The sequence below is a fragment of the Anser anser genome (genome assembly GCF_964211835.1).
Source record: "Anser anser genome assembly, chromosome: 2".
Taxonomy (NCBI): Eukaryota; Metazoa; Chordata; class Aves; order Anseriformes; family Anatidae; genus Anser; species Anser anser.
The window spans coordinates 152204476-152221977 of record NC_139721.1 but is presented as its reverse complement, the minus strand read 5'-3'; the positions used below and the strand labels follow the sequence as shown (position 1 = coordinate 152221977).

Sequence of the window (17502 nt, the reverse complement as noted above, 5' to 3'; positions counted from 1 at the left end):
GTATCCACAAGATAAAGAGCAGTTTGTTGAGCCTGCCTGTTCACCCTTCCTGGTTAGTAAGAAATGTGGGTGACATTTAGCTCTTGACTAAAGTTGTGTGAAATAAAGTGGTATACTTTTCGAACTAGCACATTCAAGAGGAAATTAAAAGATAGTAAAACCTTACTCAGATTACACCGAGGAACAGTTGGAGAGTTGGAAACTGAGAAAAATGATTTGCTTCGGGCCCTGTTGTGAGTGTGTGATTGAAGCGTGTAAGCTGGCATGTCAGCCACACAAAACTTCCTTTATAAGGAGAATACTTCCTATATTTTCCAGGTCCCATGGATTTCTGCAAAATCTGAGACACATCCTGCTGATATAAATTCTTGGATTTTTAGCAATCCTTTAGTTTTCAACCTTTTTCCAAAAAGCTGTATCCTACTGTAAGCTTGTTAGCAGAACATGACAGAAATGGCATGAAACAAATACATTTGTATGGACAGCTAAAAAATCATGATGGCTGGCAAATCACAACTGGAAAATTAATGTTTACCTCAGTTTTTAGTTTTTCTTTCCAAAATATTGAAATGAATGCTGTAGTGAAGGAGGGGGATGAGAAACATCTTCAGGCATTTCTCTGTAAACGTACATTTCTTTTTTGTAGTTTTAAAGAATCTTTGGAGTTCAAACTTCTTGAAAACATTGCATAGATGAATCGGCCTCTTTCAGCACTTAACCTCTAAGCCTTAGATTTGTGTACATACTTACACGCACTGGAGTTTATGCTTGTTGTCTCACGTGTGTACCCACTCATAAGCAAATAATCAGGGGTGATAAATACAGTTTTAAGAATGTAATATGGCTCCCATTAAACTTCAAACTATTATTTGTATGAGGAAGTTGTGCATACTGTAGTACTGCGAGCATTTTCTATTGCTTGGAGGTAGTGCTATGCAGTATTTTATTAACTATTAACTGTCTGATAAAGGTTATTTTTCAGATTTTGTAATAATATAGAAAACTGCTTAAATATATTTGCAGAAATGCAGAGAGTGTACTGTTCTGGTTGGTTTTACCATGTGGGAAGGGTGACAATGCAATGAACAGGAATAAATATGCCACAATCTTTTTTATCTTTTTCTTTAATGCCAAAGGCTCTTTGTATTTCTTTTATACCATGCAATCAAAAGATGAAAATAATGTTAATAGTCTGGGCTTTTTGGAAAACAAACAAACAAACACACATCCCGTTTTTCTATTTTTGTAAGCATGATGTACGAGACCCACTGTTGTTATGTTCTTGTAAGAACCTCTGACGTTCTACAACACTAGTGGAGCGTCAACTCAGTGCTTAACAAAAGTGCCCTTAAAGAGTAAACCAGAGATGTAAAAATGAAACATGTATATTATTTGAAGGTAGAATAGCTCCTAAAATTATTGTATCACATGGGTGATTGCTGTATCCTGGCAGAAGGACATGGTGTTTACATGCTTCGATCACATAAAGTGTTACAAGGGTAGGTAGAGGGGCGGCAGGAGATTTGTTCCAAAAGTGTACTCCTGATCCCAAATAAATGCTTTCTTGCAGCCATCCAACTTATTATGTAAGGGACACTGGAGAAGGTAGAATAAAAATGGTGGGAAAATGTCCTCCTCCCTCAGCAACAGGCAGGGGAAGAACTCGGTAGGGCCTTTCCAAGGAGAGGCCTTCCTGCCCCCCACGGGCAGCCCTCTTAGGTGCAGATCTGCCACTGCACAGCCTCAGAAGCCTGCAACTACATCGATCCTTTGCTCTCCCTCTCTGTCTCCCTAGGACATCAGCTTCTTTTCCTGCCCTAGGTACACAAGAGGGAGTTTGCTAGTCCCGAAGGTCAGGCCTTGCTCAGATGTGGGGCTGCATGGAGGGTGGGTTCCCAGCCCTGCACTGGTGGCCCTCAGGCCGAGGCATCGCCGGGGTTTGTTTGAGAGAAAATCCACCTCCTTGCCCTTCTGCCAGAGCACTGCTCTCACATGGGCAGCTATATGGCAGGCCGCCAGAAAAAAATAAATAATAATAATGTTATTTTTAAAAGAGTTGGGATAACAGGAACCATTTCATTTGTTACAAAATAAAATGAGAACTGGTCTGTTGTTTCACACTGTTATCAGGGTTGAAGAGGATGAGTGTTTTCCTCCTTGATCCTCACATGGTACTGTGTACAAGGCTCCGTGTCCAGCCTGTCTGCTGCAATGTTGGCTATCAACCATTAAAGCAGATACTTAGGAGAGAGCTAGAGTACAGAAAACAGTTTCATTTTTAGTCAGTTCTGCATTAAACAAGGAGTTTTATGCTTCCTTTAAGATAGTAGGGCTGTAAAGATTGTCCTTTATATTGTTAGTATCAAACCCTCTTTGTTTGTTTTGGAGGTCTATTTTCCTTAAGAATTAAATTCTACAATTAATCATATGGTTCTCTTACAAATTAGGAGGGGTTTCCAACTTGCAATGTCCTCATGTTCTGTAATATGAATGCAAAGGAGGTCAAGGGGATGCAGAATCTTTTCTCCTGCTATTCCCAACAGAGACTTTCTCTGAATCATTCTTAGGTGATGGTATCTACTAGCTGTCATTCTTTGTTGTATTTCTGTCATATTGCCTCTTACCATTCCCTCAAAAATGTATTCCTAGCCTTTCTTTTCTGGGAGGTCCATCCAGTTGCCCTTGCGTTAAATCCCAGAGGGAAAAGATTTCTAAAGCAGAAGCGTTGGGCTGATGAGACCACACTGTGTCTGTGACAGCCCTGTGCACTTCAGCTCTTCTCTGGTATCTCCAGGAGCCAGAGGTGCCTCACATACAATTGCAGCTGGACATACATATCACTTCACATGATCTTTTTTTCCTTTTTTTTTTTTTTTGAAGTGAAGTACGTAATAGTGCTGTTAAATCATTGATTCTCCCTAATATACCGTGCTTTATTTCATTATACCTGTAGAGTGTGTGAGTGTTGCTGAGATAGTACCAGATCTTGAAGCTTGACAGTCCTCTTAGACAAGTCCCTCTTAGTCCCACAGACCTCTAAATTGCATTTCTGCAACTGGTGAAATACTCAAATCTGTTTAATTTTTGTGAATTTGAGAGGAGGGACACTTTTAATACTTAAATTCCCATCTTTAGCATTGCACAGATGGTGTAACGTTTTTGCATTTTTATCTTATTTTGGGTTACTGAAGTTAATATTCTGCTAGTTACAAGTATCCGCATGCTCACCACAGAGTTCATTTTGAGGACAGAGCTCTCGAATAAATTATACATGTTGGTAGCAGTCATAAATCAGTCATTTTTTCATTCAGAAAGTGGTGGCACTGGAAGAAAGTTCTTCAGTGATCAAAATGCATCGTTAAGCTTTTAAAAAGAGAGTCTATTGCCTGTTGTAGAGCCGTAGGCGATTTATGGCTTATCTGTACTTATTGCCTTGAGCTTTTGGAAAATTTGTAAACAAAGCCAGATGCTCATTATGTTCCCATTCAGGGTTGGTTAGATGGTTAAATGCCATCAGAAGAACTTTGGTCCTGTTGGGTTTTAGGATGTTACAGAAAATGGAATTGCTCCAAACTATTTTTTTTTATATTTATCATCCATGAAAATATACTTCTACTTTCTGCATTTTTCTGGATTTTTTTTTTTAATTGTTGTAAGCGATAAAAATCTGAAATTAAAAATCTGAGAACTATACTGTAAACTAAACAGTGGGTACAGCTTTTTCTCTGTGTCAGAGTTCGTACTTACACAGAATGATATAAGTCAAGCGCCACTGGCCCTTTTTAAGGGTTTAGAGCAATGCAGGAGTTTGTTAACACCTCAGACTAGGGTGATTTATGCTTATGCTTTTTACCAAATTATAGGGAGTAGAAATGTGAACTAAGTGACTTTTCATAGCCAATTTGATAAGTCATTTGCTATTGGTTTGATAATTTTTACTGCTTACCTTTTGTCTTTTGTATAGATTATGTGATATGGAGGGAATTCCGGTAAACTACCTTTTTGCTTTTTTACTGCTCTTTAAGCATAAGAAAACATGATGCTGTATACAAATTGGATTGCTGTTAAGAATTTTTTCCTTGTATTTATTGTAAGATGATCATGTAATCCATTTCATAATTCATGATTAACTTTTTGGTGTATTTTTTTTTATTTATTGGCTGCAGCTGACCAAGTAAACAGGTCATGGCACGCTTAACGAAGAGACGACAGGCAGATACAAAGGCTATCCAGCATCTTTGGGCAGCTATAGAAATAATCCGGAACCAGAAGCAAATTGCTAACATTGACCGTATTACAAAGTAAGTGATCCATTCAAAAAAAATCTTAACGAGGAGAAAGTTTGATGATATTAAAAGCCCTGAGAAACAGAGACATTAAACTTTATGAGAGATTGTGAAAAAGCTACATGAACTGCTGAGTTACTAATTATAACAGAGTACCTAAAGATCCCAAAGTGAGATATAATCTATTGAGATGAGATTTTGTTCACCCTGTATTTGTTTTGTATAAGAGTTTGTAGGAAATATGCAATCTTTATAGTACTTGAACTGAATTTATTGTGTTAGAGTTACTTGCTAGCTTGGCCAAAAGAGAAGAGGTCTGTCTTGGGACCAGTACTGTTTAATATCTTTATCAACGACACAGACAATGGGATCAGGTGCACCCTCAGCAGATTTGCAGGTAACACTAAGCAAAGTGTGTACTTGATACAGAGTGGTGCACTTGATACAACATAAGTAAGGGATGCCACCCGAAGGGATCTGGATAAGTTAGAAAATTGGGACTGTGTGAGCCTAATGAGTTTCAACAGTCTATGTGTAAGGTGCTGCACCTGGGTCGGGACAATCCCAGACATGAGTTACACACTGGGAGAAGAACTTATTGAGAGCAGTGGAGAACTCATTTCTGGAAAACAAAGATAAATAGGAAGTCAAACTGCTTGGTTGCACAAGCCATATTAGTTGAGATGGACATAGGATGCTATTAAAGAAGACATGGGTGTATTATATCTATAGTTAATACTATTGTTAATATTAAAGTATTCTTCATGATGTAGTAGGTGCTATATATACAGAGAAATATTTATTGTTTATTCTGTTGAGCTTGCAGTGTTCAAAAAGGTCTAACATATTAAAATAGCTTTTTGAATAACTTGTACTACTCACTCTAATAAAAGCTGAAGGTTTTGTGCCTCTCTGCTTTGTCTGCATTTCCAGGCCAACATGCACATCACATTCGTCCAAGTAATCAATATGAATAATTTAAAAGAGCAAAACTAACCAGTTGGCAGCTCTTCAGTTGCTAGAACCGATGTGAACTGATAGTGAGGGCAGAGACCACCAAAGGGGAGAGATATAAACAGTGCAGGTGACTAATGAAGTGAAAATCAGTATAATATGGTCCGCTGACACAGTTTGGAGTCTGTGGGGTGGAAGTGACAGGCAAAACTGGCTTAATAAGTAGAAGTGGAACAGTTTAGGTTGTCCAAGCATAGCAAATAATAAACAGGAAAAAGGAAAAAGATGATGTACCAAGTGAATTAGTATGTACTTGGCTCTTAAAACAAAAATAAATGCACTATTAAACCAAAAAGTACCTTCCTAGAGAATTCCAGGCAGGCTTAAGAGGGAGATTGTATTTTAGGAAATTTCATTTTTGAGCTTGCACTTGAGCTTCTGAATGCTGTAAAACATTATGTATATTAGCATCATGTCTACAAGGAGATAAGTAGGTAAACTAATGCTATACACTTTCCATTTTAACGTTTCAAATGACTCGCTCCAGGCCATATATTAGCTGAATTTGGTAGCTGTTTATGTTTTTTCCTATGTAATAAAGAGAGACAGGCACGTCTGGCGAGGGATTCATCCCACTCTTATAAAAGATGCCTATTTTAAGATGGTGCAAGTAACATTTAGCTGGGTGAAGTTAGGGAAGAGAAATCCTATCATTACAAGGTTGAGAAAACAAGTAATTAAAAATTAGAAAAAGGGGTACTGCTCTTAGTAACTGAAGGGTAGCTTGATGGTTTTTTTAAACAGTCTCGATCCAGGTTGTATGACTCATCTGTAATCAGAAGAAAAATACCTTAAATGACTAAACAGAGATACAAGCAGCTGTAGTACTTTGAGAAAGATGAATATTATAAAAGTTTGGAAGATCATTAAGAAGTTCGAAATGGTTTGTTGTCTCTCTGGTGCAAGGTGTTAACAGTAAAGAGTTATCTAAAACATGCTAGGACACTGTAAATGCTCTACATGCACATCAGTGACAGAAGTTATTTAGTTTCGATTATGTGATATTTTAAAGGAGATAACATTTGACAAGGTAGGAAAAGACAGAGGTCTTTGAGTTGCTTTCGACTTCTAGTTGTTGATGGAGAAACACAGATGAGTTAGAAAATGAGAATGCATATCACATAATATTCAAAATAAAGTTCTGAAATTAGTGGGGTATCAGAATATCTCTTCTGATTAGAACTGAGAAACTGATGTATTCTTCCAGGCTCAAGGATCATTTGGTCAAGTAAAATTGCCATTCCTTCAGAGATAAATCAATGTCTTTTGTTTTGTTTTGGTTTGGTTTTGATTACATATTTAAGGTAAGTGACAGGCCTCCTACCATATCATATAGCAGTTTACAAGCTGAACAGATGATTCATAATTTAATTTTGCTGTTTGCTTGTGGTGGTTTGGGTTTTTTTATTTGTTGCTGGAGACAGGTTCTCCTGTATATTTAGTGACTTGCTAGTCCAAATACCATTAGACCATAATCCATGCTGCTGGTTTCTTCATCAGATAGTTCGCTACTTTTAGGCATATCTATTAATTGTCTTTTCTTCTAACTGGAAACTCAGCATGGGTCTCTCTCTCTCTTCCTATTTTTAAAAGTTTATTTCATTTAATTCTTGCTTCTCCTGGCCTTCTAGTGCTGAATAGAAGTATGCCACTGTACATATTAGACAGCATTTACTTCTTATGATCAAGGAAGAAATGCTGGTAGTGTAAAAAGAAGATTCATGGTTTATAGATAACAAACTGTTTCAACACAGTATAAAAAAAAGATGAATCCATGTAACACATTAAAATCATGTAAAATGTAACCTGTGTACTTTATATAATTATTAAAAAATACCTGGGGTAAAGAAAGACTTCCCTAAGATACTGGTAATGGGAAGGAGGCAAGAAAAATCTATAGAATTAGACACTCATTTTCTGTAGAGAACATAAGAGTAGGAGGATGGTGTAGGAGGAGCCAAGAGCACTAGAAGGTACTTCTGATATTGTCAGAAAAACCTATAAGGAAAGAGGCCCTTTAATTAAAAGTCAACTAAATCAAGTACGCTTTGCTATTTAAATTGATGAGGGGGAAAAGCAAGAATAGAAAAATGCATGATTAGTAGCTGATTGAAAACTGTCTTACATTGAGGAAAGAGTTTTCACTTGGAAAATTTCAAAATACAAGTTAGAGCCTTTAAGCAATTCATTATTAAGCTTATTGAACTGTTGGCGATTATTTTGATAAGTTCACTGCATACAGAGCAGTATTTAGAAACAGAAAAATGTATCTGTTTTTGAAGGAATTAAAAATACGTGTGGAAAAAATGGCAAGAAGATGACACTAATAATTGGAGTATTATATAAAAACTTAAATAAAAGGATTGGTAGGAAAGAGACCATATTGCACAGACTTGATGTCTCCAAAACAATCACCAAATCATTATATGAAAGGAATTCTGCAATTTTAGTGATTTTACGTAGGGGTACATTTTACTTGGGAAATTACTTCCCATTGATAGGACATAAGTGTTCTGCCGTAGATTGAAAAATAAGTGAAGGACTGAAAACCAATGCTAACAAGCAATAACTGCAGTAAATTTGAAGGAATTAGTACGAAAATTGCAAACTGCCTTTTGAGAAGAACTTTAAAAATATATTTATATGTAATTTCTTCTGTTGGTACATAGGGTCCAGTGTGTTCAGTGCATTTTTATTTAAGGGTAAAGCTCATTTGAAGGCAATGGTAACATGTTTGTACCAATACGCAAAATAAATATTCTGACCCAGCGTATATTGTCATAGTTTATTTTGAGTCATTCAATTATAATCATTTAAAAATCTAACTACAAGAAATATCTGGCATTTCTAAACTGCCAAATCACTTACTAACAAAATGAAATTTCTAAAAGGTATTTATCAAGAAATGTGACTGTTTTTCTTTCTAGGCCTGGTATTGCAATAATTTAACCTTAATATGACTATTATTTAGATTAGTATTATTGGGATTAGTTATGCTGTAAACACTAGCAGAGAAATAGCTTCCCATATCTTACGAATTCTCTGTCAAGAGCGCAGCTTGACAAATTGTTCATCCTAAAAGTGTGTTAAAAATGATAATTATGCTTTGACTTTCTCAGTTTTTTCCTCATTATCTTCCATCTGTTTTGGATTTGGGGTAACCTCAAAAATTGATTCTATGGAATAAAATGCATTAAAATACACTGGAAAAAAAAGGCATGCATATTTAAATGAGTAGGATAAATTATTGACAGTCAGTTGCATAGCAGATTGGTAAGTATTTCTGTACACATATGTTTTTAAAGTTCCCTTTCTTTGGCTACTCTAGGCTTCCAGTTTCTTTTGAAGTATTTTCTTTACCCTGAGGGTGACAGATCACCAAATCAGGTTGCCCAGGGAGGTTGTCGAGTCTCTTTGTCTGGAGATATTCAAAACCCGCCTGGATGCCATCCTGCGCAAGGTGCTCTGGGTGACCCTGCTTTGCAGGGGGGTTGGATTAGATGATCTCCAGAGGTCCCTTCCAACCTCAGCCATTCTGTGATTCGGTTATAATTTCCTTACAGGTAATCGGACTCCTAAGATTTAATTAACTATTAATTCCTTTTTTGCCCTTTTTCTCTCAAGGTATTGGGTCCTCGGTAGCAATTTATGAACATTTTGTGATCTTTATGATTAGTTCGGAGTTCATTATCCGTTAAGGTAATGTTATTAAAATACCCAGTTGACAATTATGACAAATAGGAGTTTGCCATTGTAAACAGAGAGTCCTTCTGGTTTCTAAACCATTTTATGGCTTCTTCACTAATGTGAAGAACCAAAGTGTAATTCTTTTCTTCCATACTTCCTTCCCCATATTTTTTTCTCTCTCCCTTTGATGTGATACATGATTTATTTAGTTGATTCTCTTCTCTCCCTGTCTCTTGTAAAGGCTCTGTCTGTACTGTCTTTGTGTACTGTGACAGGGAATGCCCTGGCACCATCTGGAGCAGATATGATGTGACCACACTGCGTTGCCTTTGGCTCATAGAGTGTTTCTTTGGCTGTGACATATTCTTTGTTTGTTTTATATGTGTGTGTGGTTCTTCAGTTCTAAGCGCCAAAAATAACACAGCCCACAGCAACGCTATTCTTGAAGCTGGAGGCTTGTGTAGTTTGCCATCGGGCATGGCATGAAGGCATCTGAGGACACATAGCATGCTGGAACAGTGCTGGAGTGCCCTGGGCAGAAGGAGTCAGTCTTGGCGTGATTTAAGTCCATGTTCTCTGTCTGGAGCAAACTGACCTCTTGGCCATGCTTTGCCTTCTTCCCAGAGAGAACAAGTTGGCTTTCTCCAGAATGGAGCCTGAGAATGGTTTAATTTGGGAATGAGACAGAGTGACTGTAGTCCCCAGGGTGGAGGTATCCCAACTTTTTGGGAGGATGAAGCTGATGGAAAGAATATTAGCTGGGATAATATTGATATGCTGTAATTGGAGAATTTTAAACTAAAGCAAAAATGAAGTTTCATCAGTCAGAAAGCTGTTTCACAACATCTGTGATACAAAAATGTATTTTCCACAAACAGGTACATAGACTCTCATCTGTTTTTTAATTGACATACAAATGTCCAGTACCAGGTCCTTGAATGGACATAACCAGTTTTGCATATTTGTGCTGTGGACTCATTTTTGTTACATTCTAATTTGATATAAGTGCAGCTAAGTCAGGTCATCTAAGAGAACCGAGCAGATTCTAAGCCTACAGACAGTAGTCTCTGTGAGTCCCTTGTTAGCTTTGTGCAGACTGACATTAATCAGCATTGATGGAATAGCATCCCAGAAAAGAATTACTCAGTATGAAAGATTACTTTAAAATGATGAGATTTTTCTGGTCTCAGTTGAGGTGGAGTCACTAGCAGATTGAGTATGTGACCCTCTTGGTTTGACATTTAGTCCTATGAGGAGGATTTCTTCTCCAAATATCACTGTATGAAATTTCGGTAGTCAATCCCTGAGGATATTTAAAGTTAAGGGCCTCTCCCATCCATAAATCTGTTTCTGTTGCCTTAATTCTCCTGCTGTTCTCTTTCTAGGCTGTCTGCTTTAACAGAAATCAATTTCTAGAAGCACTGATTAGAGCAAAGATGAGAATGAGCAATTTGAACAGGTAGAGAATAATCATAAGAGAGTATAAATAAGAAAATGAGCAATTTGAACAGGTAGAGAATAATCATAAGAGAGTATAAATAAGAATATGTAATGCAATAGCAAGAAAAAAAATGTAAAATCAAGATACTTACAGTATTGCTTATTTGAAGCTCAGAAAGTTGTTAGAAAAACTTGTCACTATTTATAGTACATCTGATGAGAATTTAAATCCCCCTAGTATTTTGCATGTTGCAACTAAATAGTCATGCATAAACAAAAATAGTAAGCCATAAGAATGATTAGGAGAGCAGGATTACTCTGGATTTAGAACTAGATAATCCTGTTTTTTAACTTTACATGAGCAAAATTATTGTAGCACCTGATATTTCTTTGACTGAAATGGAAACTTAGATACGTTTTCCTGCTCTGGTGGTTTCTTATCCTTTGTCAAGCCATTCCCTGCCTTTTTGTTACTGAAGAGTAGGCTTATCTGAAAACAATGGTTCAAAATAAAGCATCCTCCTGTTAGCCATAAAAATGCAGTGGCTGCTTGAGTTCACTTCTAATCAGTGTTACTGGCTCCTTTTCCACATTTTTACATTATCCCCCTATATGTTTAAAATGCGACCACATGGAGCAAATAGTGTTATTAAGAGCAACTTTTCAGAGTCCAGTATGTGTTAATCAAACCGTGGCCAGTTGTACTGTGGTGGAACAGGTGAATGCTGAAGGAGGTGCTCAGAAAGCTCACATTTTACCAGCTGAGAAAGGAGGAGGAAGAACAGTGCAGTGAAGTCTTTTCCGTGCCATGCAGTGTAATAGCAATTCCTGATTATGTGAGGGTAAGCTAAAGTGTGGAGTCCTACACTAAGCAGCGTGATGCTACTTCCTCAGCAGCCCACAAAGCTGCTTCTAGTGATTGTGGGTCTCTTGAGTATTCACCTCAGAGAAAAGCAAATTCAGTTTGTGTTGGGTTGGCTCGATTGTAGATATGTGCATTACAGAAAACAAACACAGAAACACATCCCCAGGTGATGACAGCATGGAAAACTCTGTTTTAAATACTTTAAACTTAAACTTAAAACTACTTTAAAACAACCTTTTAAAGTAGTTTTAAATAATACTTCATGTGCTTTCTGTTACAGTCAAAGACAAGTTACTTCTTTCAGTGTGATTCCACTAAGTCAATCTCCCTTACTGGGTTTCTTTTACTGCCCTTCTCTCTCTTTTACCCTAATAAACTTCTTCACTTCCATCTTTTAGCCAGAAAACATTGGATTTGTTTGTTTTTCTGTTTTTATAACACTTCTTACGTTAAACCAAGAGAATACACCAAGTCTGGAGTTTTAAAGCTTGTAAATCTTTACTCGTAGATCATCCTAGAAAAAAAAAAACAAGTATGTCCTCTTTTGATCAGGTTGGTTAAAAATCATTATATTTATAAAAGAAAAAAACAATCTAAAATGGATAATTTAACTACTTCATAACATAATTTTCAGTAAAATTGCTAGTTTTGTCATATATAAAATCTCTGCATTATGTCGGTTACAATCATAGCAATACATTGCAGAGAAATACCAAAGACGTCAAAATATTTAACTTACTGTATATATTATTTTTTATATTAGTGGTTTTGCATTGAAGTTAAATTATACATTCAGGTTGAAATTTTCAGAAATCTTCAAAATGTCCAGATAGATACTATGAAGTAAGAAAGAGAACTGTCAAAACTGCATATATACAGGGAATGTAACCATCTTTTGCATCATAACTGATACACAGTTTTACTTGTAAATTTGTACGTAGGGTGACCATTGAGGTAATATTCAGGAAGCTAATAAGGAATTTTAACATCCAGATTCACAAAAACACTGAAGAGAAGTGAGGAACTAAGTAAAACATATTTTGTAAGACCCTTAAAAAGGAATGACGAACTTTCAGTAGTTGCACAAGGAATGTTCACAATGGGAGATTTTCATTATATTTCACCCTTGTTACCTGTAGATAGCTACAGTGGTCATAAAGCTTTTATCTCTTTGTTAATATTGGTTTAGTCTTAATTTTGCTTGTGAGTTCATCATGATTTTCTGGTTTGGATGGTATGTGACATTAATGTTAGTGGTAGCGATGGTCCAGTTTAAGATCTGCTTTTAGATGTTTTTGACTTAAGGAGGGTGGAAGCAGGGATGACAGGAAAAAATTGTAAACTTGTCTTGGATAAAGGCTGTGAAGAGCATAGCTACGTTTGCTCTGGGTAGTAGGAAAATTAAAATTGCTGAATTAGGAGCTTTGGTTAAAATACCATCTTGAGTTTATAATACATGTTAATAATTACTGTTTCCCATCAAGCTCTTCCCTCGATAGACACCATTTCTTGAATTTGTGATTTTATTTTAATTACATTAGTTAAGGTGTTTAAATAAAGACATAAAAAAATTGACTGACCCAGTGAAGCAGATGGTGGACGGATAGTTTTCTTTTTTTATTTCGAAGGTCAGTGTTCTTCATTGGGTCAGTAGGTGAAGTCATCTCTGGTCTGAGCAGAAATAAAATGATTCGTTTTAACAGCTCAATCATATGGTTATTAACAACAATGATACTCCATGTTTGATGCTTGCCAGTGACTGCAAACTCATTTAAACTTTATTTACTGTGCATGCTGCTATGAAAATTGTAATATTCGATGTTTAACAGTTTTCCTGGATAATACATGCAAACTATTAATTCCAGTGTAGCTATTCAGAAGGAAAGTGGTAGAAGTATTTCTGACCTGAAAATCACCATCTCCGCTTTCATTTATACACAATATTTGACGTACTCCATGCTTCTGTTAGTATTCCTGTTGAAGTTGTGCAAGCTTACACAGAAGAATACTTAACAGACTATCTTAATTTCTAATTACTAAAAGAAAGCCAATTTCCTTTTTATGTCACAGGCAGTATTGATTTTTGCTTGAATCATAACATCTTTATAATATTTAAAAGGGAAACTTCTAGCTTTTTTTTTTTTGCTGTAAATAAATGCGGTTTTCTGTTAGAAATGAAAGATAAAAATGAGTGCGATATGGCTATTTAACAGGTTGTTATCTGGTCTAAAGTGCTCATCAAGCCTTTCTCTGTAATCAGTGGGGAGAGAGTGATCTCCAGAGCACTCCTCATACCAACTATTTTAGGCTGCAGTTTCATATTTCCATTCATACAAACAATATCATCACCAAAAGCAGCAGGCCTGCCCTGATGGCTTTTCCAGCTGTTGTGCTGTTCCCTAGCTGGTAATTATGTGAACATTTGTGTGACAGTGTGATGTGTTTGAAACTCAGATAAGAATGGAAATTAAATTAGATAGAAAACTCTGAAAAACCGAATCACAAAAGCACTTGAATGTGTATTTTTTAAGTGTGTTTTGAATTGAGACGCTCAATATGAGCTGACTAAATATTTCATCTGCAAGGTATCAGCCAGGATGTTGTATTCTGAGTCATGCATTATTTGTTTGTCTCTGCAGTACTTCCCCAGGAAAGTGCTGGCTGGCGCTGTGACCGCGTGTACACGAGCAGTTGTACATATTTACGCAACGCCACGGACTGGTTGGTGCTCCTCCTTGCTGGTGGCGCTCAGTGCGCACGTGTGTGTACACTACCAGCGTATCACATACAAGCAGTTTTTTGGGTCGGAAAAGTTGGAGCAGAGCCCTTTTTTTAGATAAGTTCCTCCTTAAGAAGGTGGTGGTAGTTTTGAAAGGGAGATTATTCTTTTTTTGATAAGGACTGAGTAGCTCAGTACCCTAATTACTTGCTTTCCATGCTCGTGTTGGTGGGTTACACAATCTTAAGTTGTATAAGAGAATTTAAATTACTGAAACAAGGAATTACTTGAATTGAAATTACAATGTTTTTGACAGAAATGACCCAGGTGATTAACGTTATAGGAAACTGCATGGTGCCTGGGGTATCTAAAAGCATGCACAAACAAGATTACTCCTTAGCTTTGTTGCAGCAGGAGCAGAAACATCAGGCAGAGCTGAGTTTTCCTGAACTGCAGTATTTCATTGGATCACTATCAAGTTTGTGTGTTCTTTTTTTTTTTAAAAAAACGTTGTACAAAATCAGTCTGTATTCACGCAAATGCTATATTTCTAGAATATTAAGGAGAGATGAAATTTTAAAAACCCACATCCTGCTTGGGTAGTGTATGTGCCTTCAAAGTGGGTGTTGCAGGCACTGGTGTCAGAAGGAAAAGAAAATTCATAATTTCTGTATAGTTCAGTTTCTCTGTGTCCCCCATTTGGAATTATGGACTACACAAAATGTAGATAATCTAAGCAGTGTTTCCTTGCACTGGCAACATCTCTGTCAATGGCCATGTGGCCCATGCAGGGTGCTAGTGCAGTGTGGGGTGCCGTGGAAATCAAACGCAGCCTGTTCCTATACCTGCAAGTCTCTTTGTGGAGTGGAGGTACAGAAGAAGGACATGATGTTTTGGTCGTATTTATCTTAGTGAATTTAATCCATAATCAAAACATCCATAACCGTAAACATACCAAAAAGTAGTTTAGGAAAAAAAAAAAACAAAAAAAAACCAAAAAAAAAACACAAGTGTGCTGCTACATTCCCAACGTAAGCAGTTCTGCTTTTCTCCATGCGTCTATATTGCCTTCAGCTCTCAGATCAGCTCTCAGTTTCTGGCAAGGACCGAATATCTATTTCAAATATGTGATCTTGAAACACAAATACCTATAATGCTTAGCCCGTGTGTTGTGAAGGTTGATTTATAACACAGCGCTCTGTCTGGGTGTAGCAGGCAACCTACACTTCGGAGCTGAGAACTTGAGGTACACAAGAGAGAGCAGAAATCTTCACCTGGCTCTCCACTCGGATAGCTGGTAGGATTCCTGAGATTTGGGCTTCAGCATTTTAAGTTCTTATGCTGTGTATTTGTTAAGAGAAGTCACAGCCATCTCTTCCGTTTTTACTTTCAGTATGACCAAGTGACCTATTCTTTCAAATTAAAAAAAAAGTCTGAAAAAATGTGTGTGAACCCTCTGTAAAACTGCTGTCATGCTCTGAATCTAAAGCAAAATATATCACCAGAAGTAGGAACACAGTATAAAACTCAGAAAGGATTTTTGACTCTTTCCTTTCATTTTATGTGTTATTCCTTAAGCTCTGTCCCTCTATCTAGAACATTTCTATATACCTGCAGGTAACCTGTAGTATAAATGGCGGTGTTTCTGTTGAGTTTAATGGGATCTGCCGTATTTTATCAGATCTCAGTTGGGAGATAAGATTTCTGTGTAGGACAGCCCAAGACCTCTGTTTTTTCCTGGATGAGTTGCTTAGCTGATGGAGAGCTGCTGCCAGCAGCCTGCTGCTTGCCTTCGTACGGCGGAGGGTGGAGGCACCCACCATCGAGATAATTGATCAGACCAAGATTACAGTGTTTGCCACTAAAATTAGCATCTACCTACACTTGTCACGCTGTGTTATTTTACGTAAGGCAGCTGTTTCCTATATGTATTTTACTTTGGCCTTTTACAGAGATGTTTGCATTTTTCCAGTACTTGCCGTTTGATGAGTTCAGATGGCTGAAAATACAATTCTTTATGAGTCCATACAACTGAATTTTTATTTATTTTTTAATACCTTGCCAGCTCTCCTCCTGAGGTAACCTTCCTTCCTTTGCCAGCTTTGTTTTTTTGGGCCACGGCAAGGGGCCACCCATGTAAACCAGTTGCTGCGTCTCAGGAGACAAAAGCTGCCTTCAAGAGGGCTCTTCGAGGGCGAAGTTCGCTATTCCTGTGCATTGCCCTGTGGCCATGTATATTAAGCTCTTTGGGACAGCGTTTGGCTTCGTGTTGTGTCTTGTACGGCACCGGGCGAAGGAGCTGTGAGCTGTACGACAGCTGTAGGCAAAAAGTTCTCCATCTGATCCCCTGCAAGTGCCAGCTACTTTTGTGTCTGTGTTGTGCTCCCATGGTGATGGCAGCTTTAGAGTCTGCTGCCTCCCCACCCCTGGGATCAAACCAGGCCTTTCCCTCAAGTTTTAAGGTATGTTTTAAAGCATGTGTATGAGATGGAGGCTTTGGACAGAAAGGCATGCTGAAGACTGGCTAGTTTGAGAAAAAAACGATTGGAGTTCTAAGCCTGAATTGCTCCTGTGCAGACAGACCATGTCGCTTATGATGTCTCCTTTTGCACATTGAGCAGGCAGGTGGATTAGAGGTGGGTTTGGGTTCTTCTGTGGTCCAGTTTGGATCAGTGAAGGGAAGTGTCAAGATCCAGCTGCCACTTGGTTGCGGCATGGAGCTTCTGTGGTTTGGTGCTGCAAAGGAGAGGCCACGGGATGGCACGTACCAGGTTCCCTGCATCTCAGCCCTCCCCCGTCGTTGCGACACGGCTCGGGTGGGGCGTGCAGCAGGTAACTGCGGGGTTCGGGGTGCTGCAAGGCCTGTGAGAACCGCTCGAGTGCCAGCCCTCGCCTCCGGCTCTGCTGAGCCTCTGGGCTGTCTGAGGTGTCGGGGTGATAACTAGAACAAGGTACATAAATAAAAGAAAATGATGGTTTCTTGCTGCTAGTTTTGAAGAAAAGTCCTGACTTCTGTTTATGCGCAGTCCCAAATAAGCTTAAAAATTATCGTTTCACATTTTTATAATTGGTATTTTGGGTATTAAATTTTTGTGTACTATTTCAGTGTACAGGCGAGTGCTCACACTCACGCACGCACTATCTGCAAATAATTAATAATTATCCTCCACTGTTCTCCTCTCAAACTTCTCTTTTGCTATCAGGTGTGCACGTACGTTAGCTGTGTGCACGTGTGCGTTTATCTGATTCTTTTGGCAGAGGCTTGTTTCTGAAGGTCAGCACATTTACATTCAATGGGGTGATGTTGCGGAGCTTTCTTTAAGGGTGGTAACGAACCACAAACAGGCTGAAGATTCTTATCCCTTGCTTTCCAAGTGGTGTTGCAATAATTGAAAACACATTCTAGCGGGCTCTCAGAAGTTGATTACAAAAATTGTAATTTTGCTAGATACTTCTATGCTAATTTCAAGGAGGTTTCTTCTGCCAGTTTG

General features: G+C 37.9%; 1 protein-coding gene across 7 annotated transcripts in view; it reads left to right on the top strand.

The window, feature by feature from the left end:
- Positions 1–17502, top strand: part of ZMYND11 (zinc finger MYND-type containing 11) — a 107609-nt gene that overhangs the window by 41012 nt on the left and 49095 nt on the right. For 6 of the 7 annotated variants that reach the window (XM_083823691.1, XM_083823689.1, XM_083823687.1 and 3 more), the window contains one exon: positions 4167–4301. The exons of the other annotated variant lie outside the window; for it this stretch is intronic. In XM_083823691.1, the coding sequence (XP_083679817.1) occupies positions 4186–4301 (116 nt within the window). In that variant the 5' untranslated portion in view covers positions 4167–4185. The remainder of the gene's footprint in view (positions 1–4166; positions 4302–17502) is intronic. 7 annotated transcript variants of the gene reach the window in all.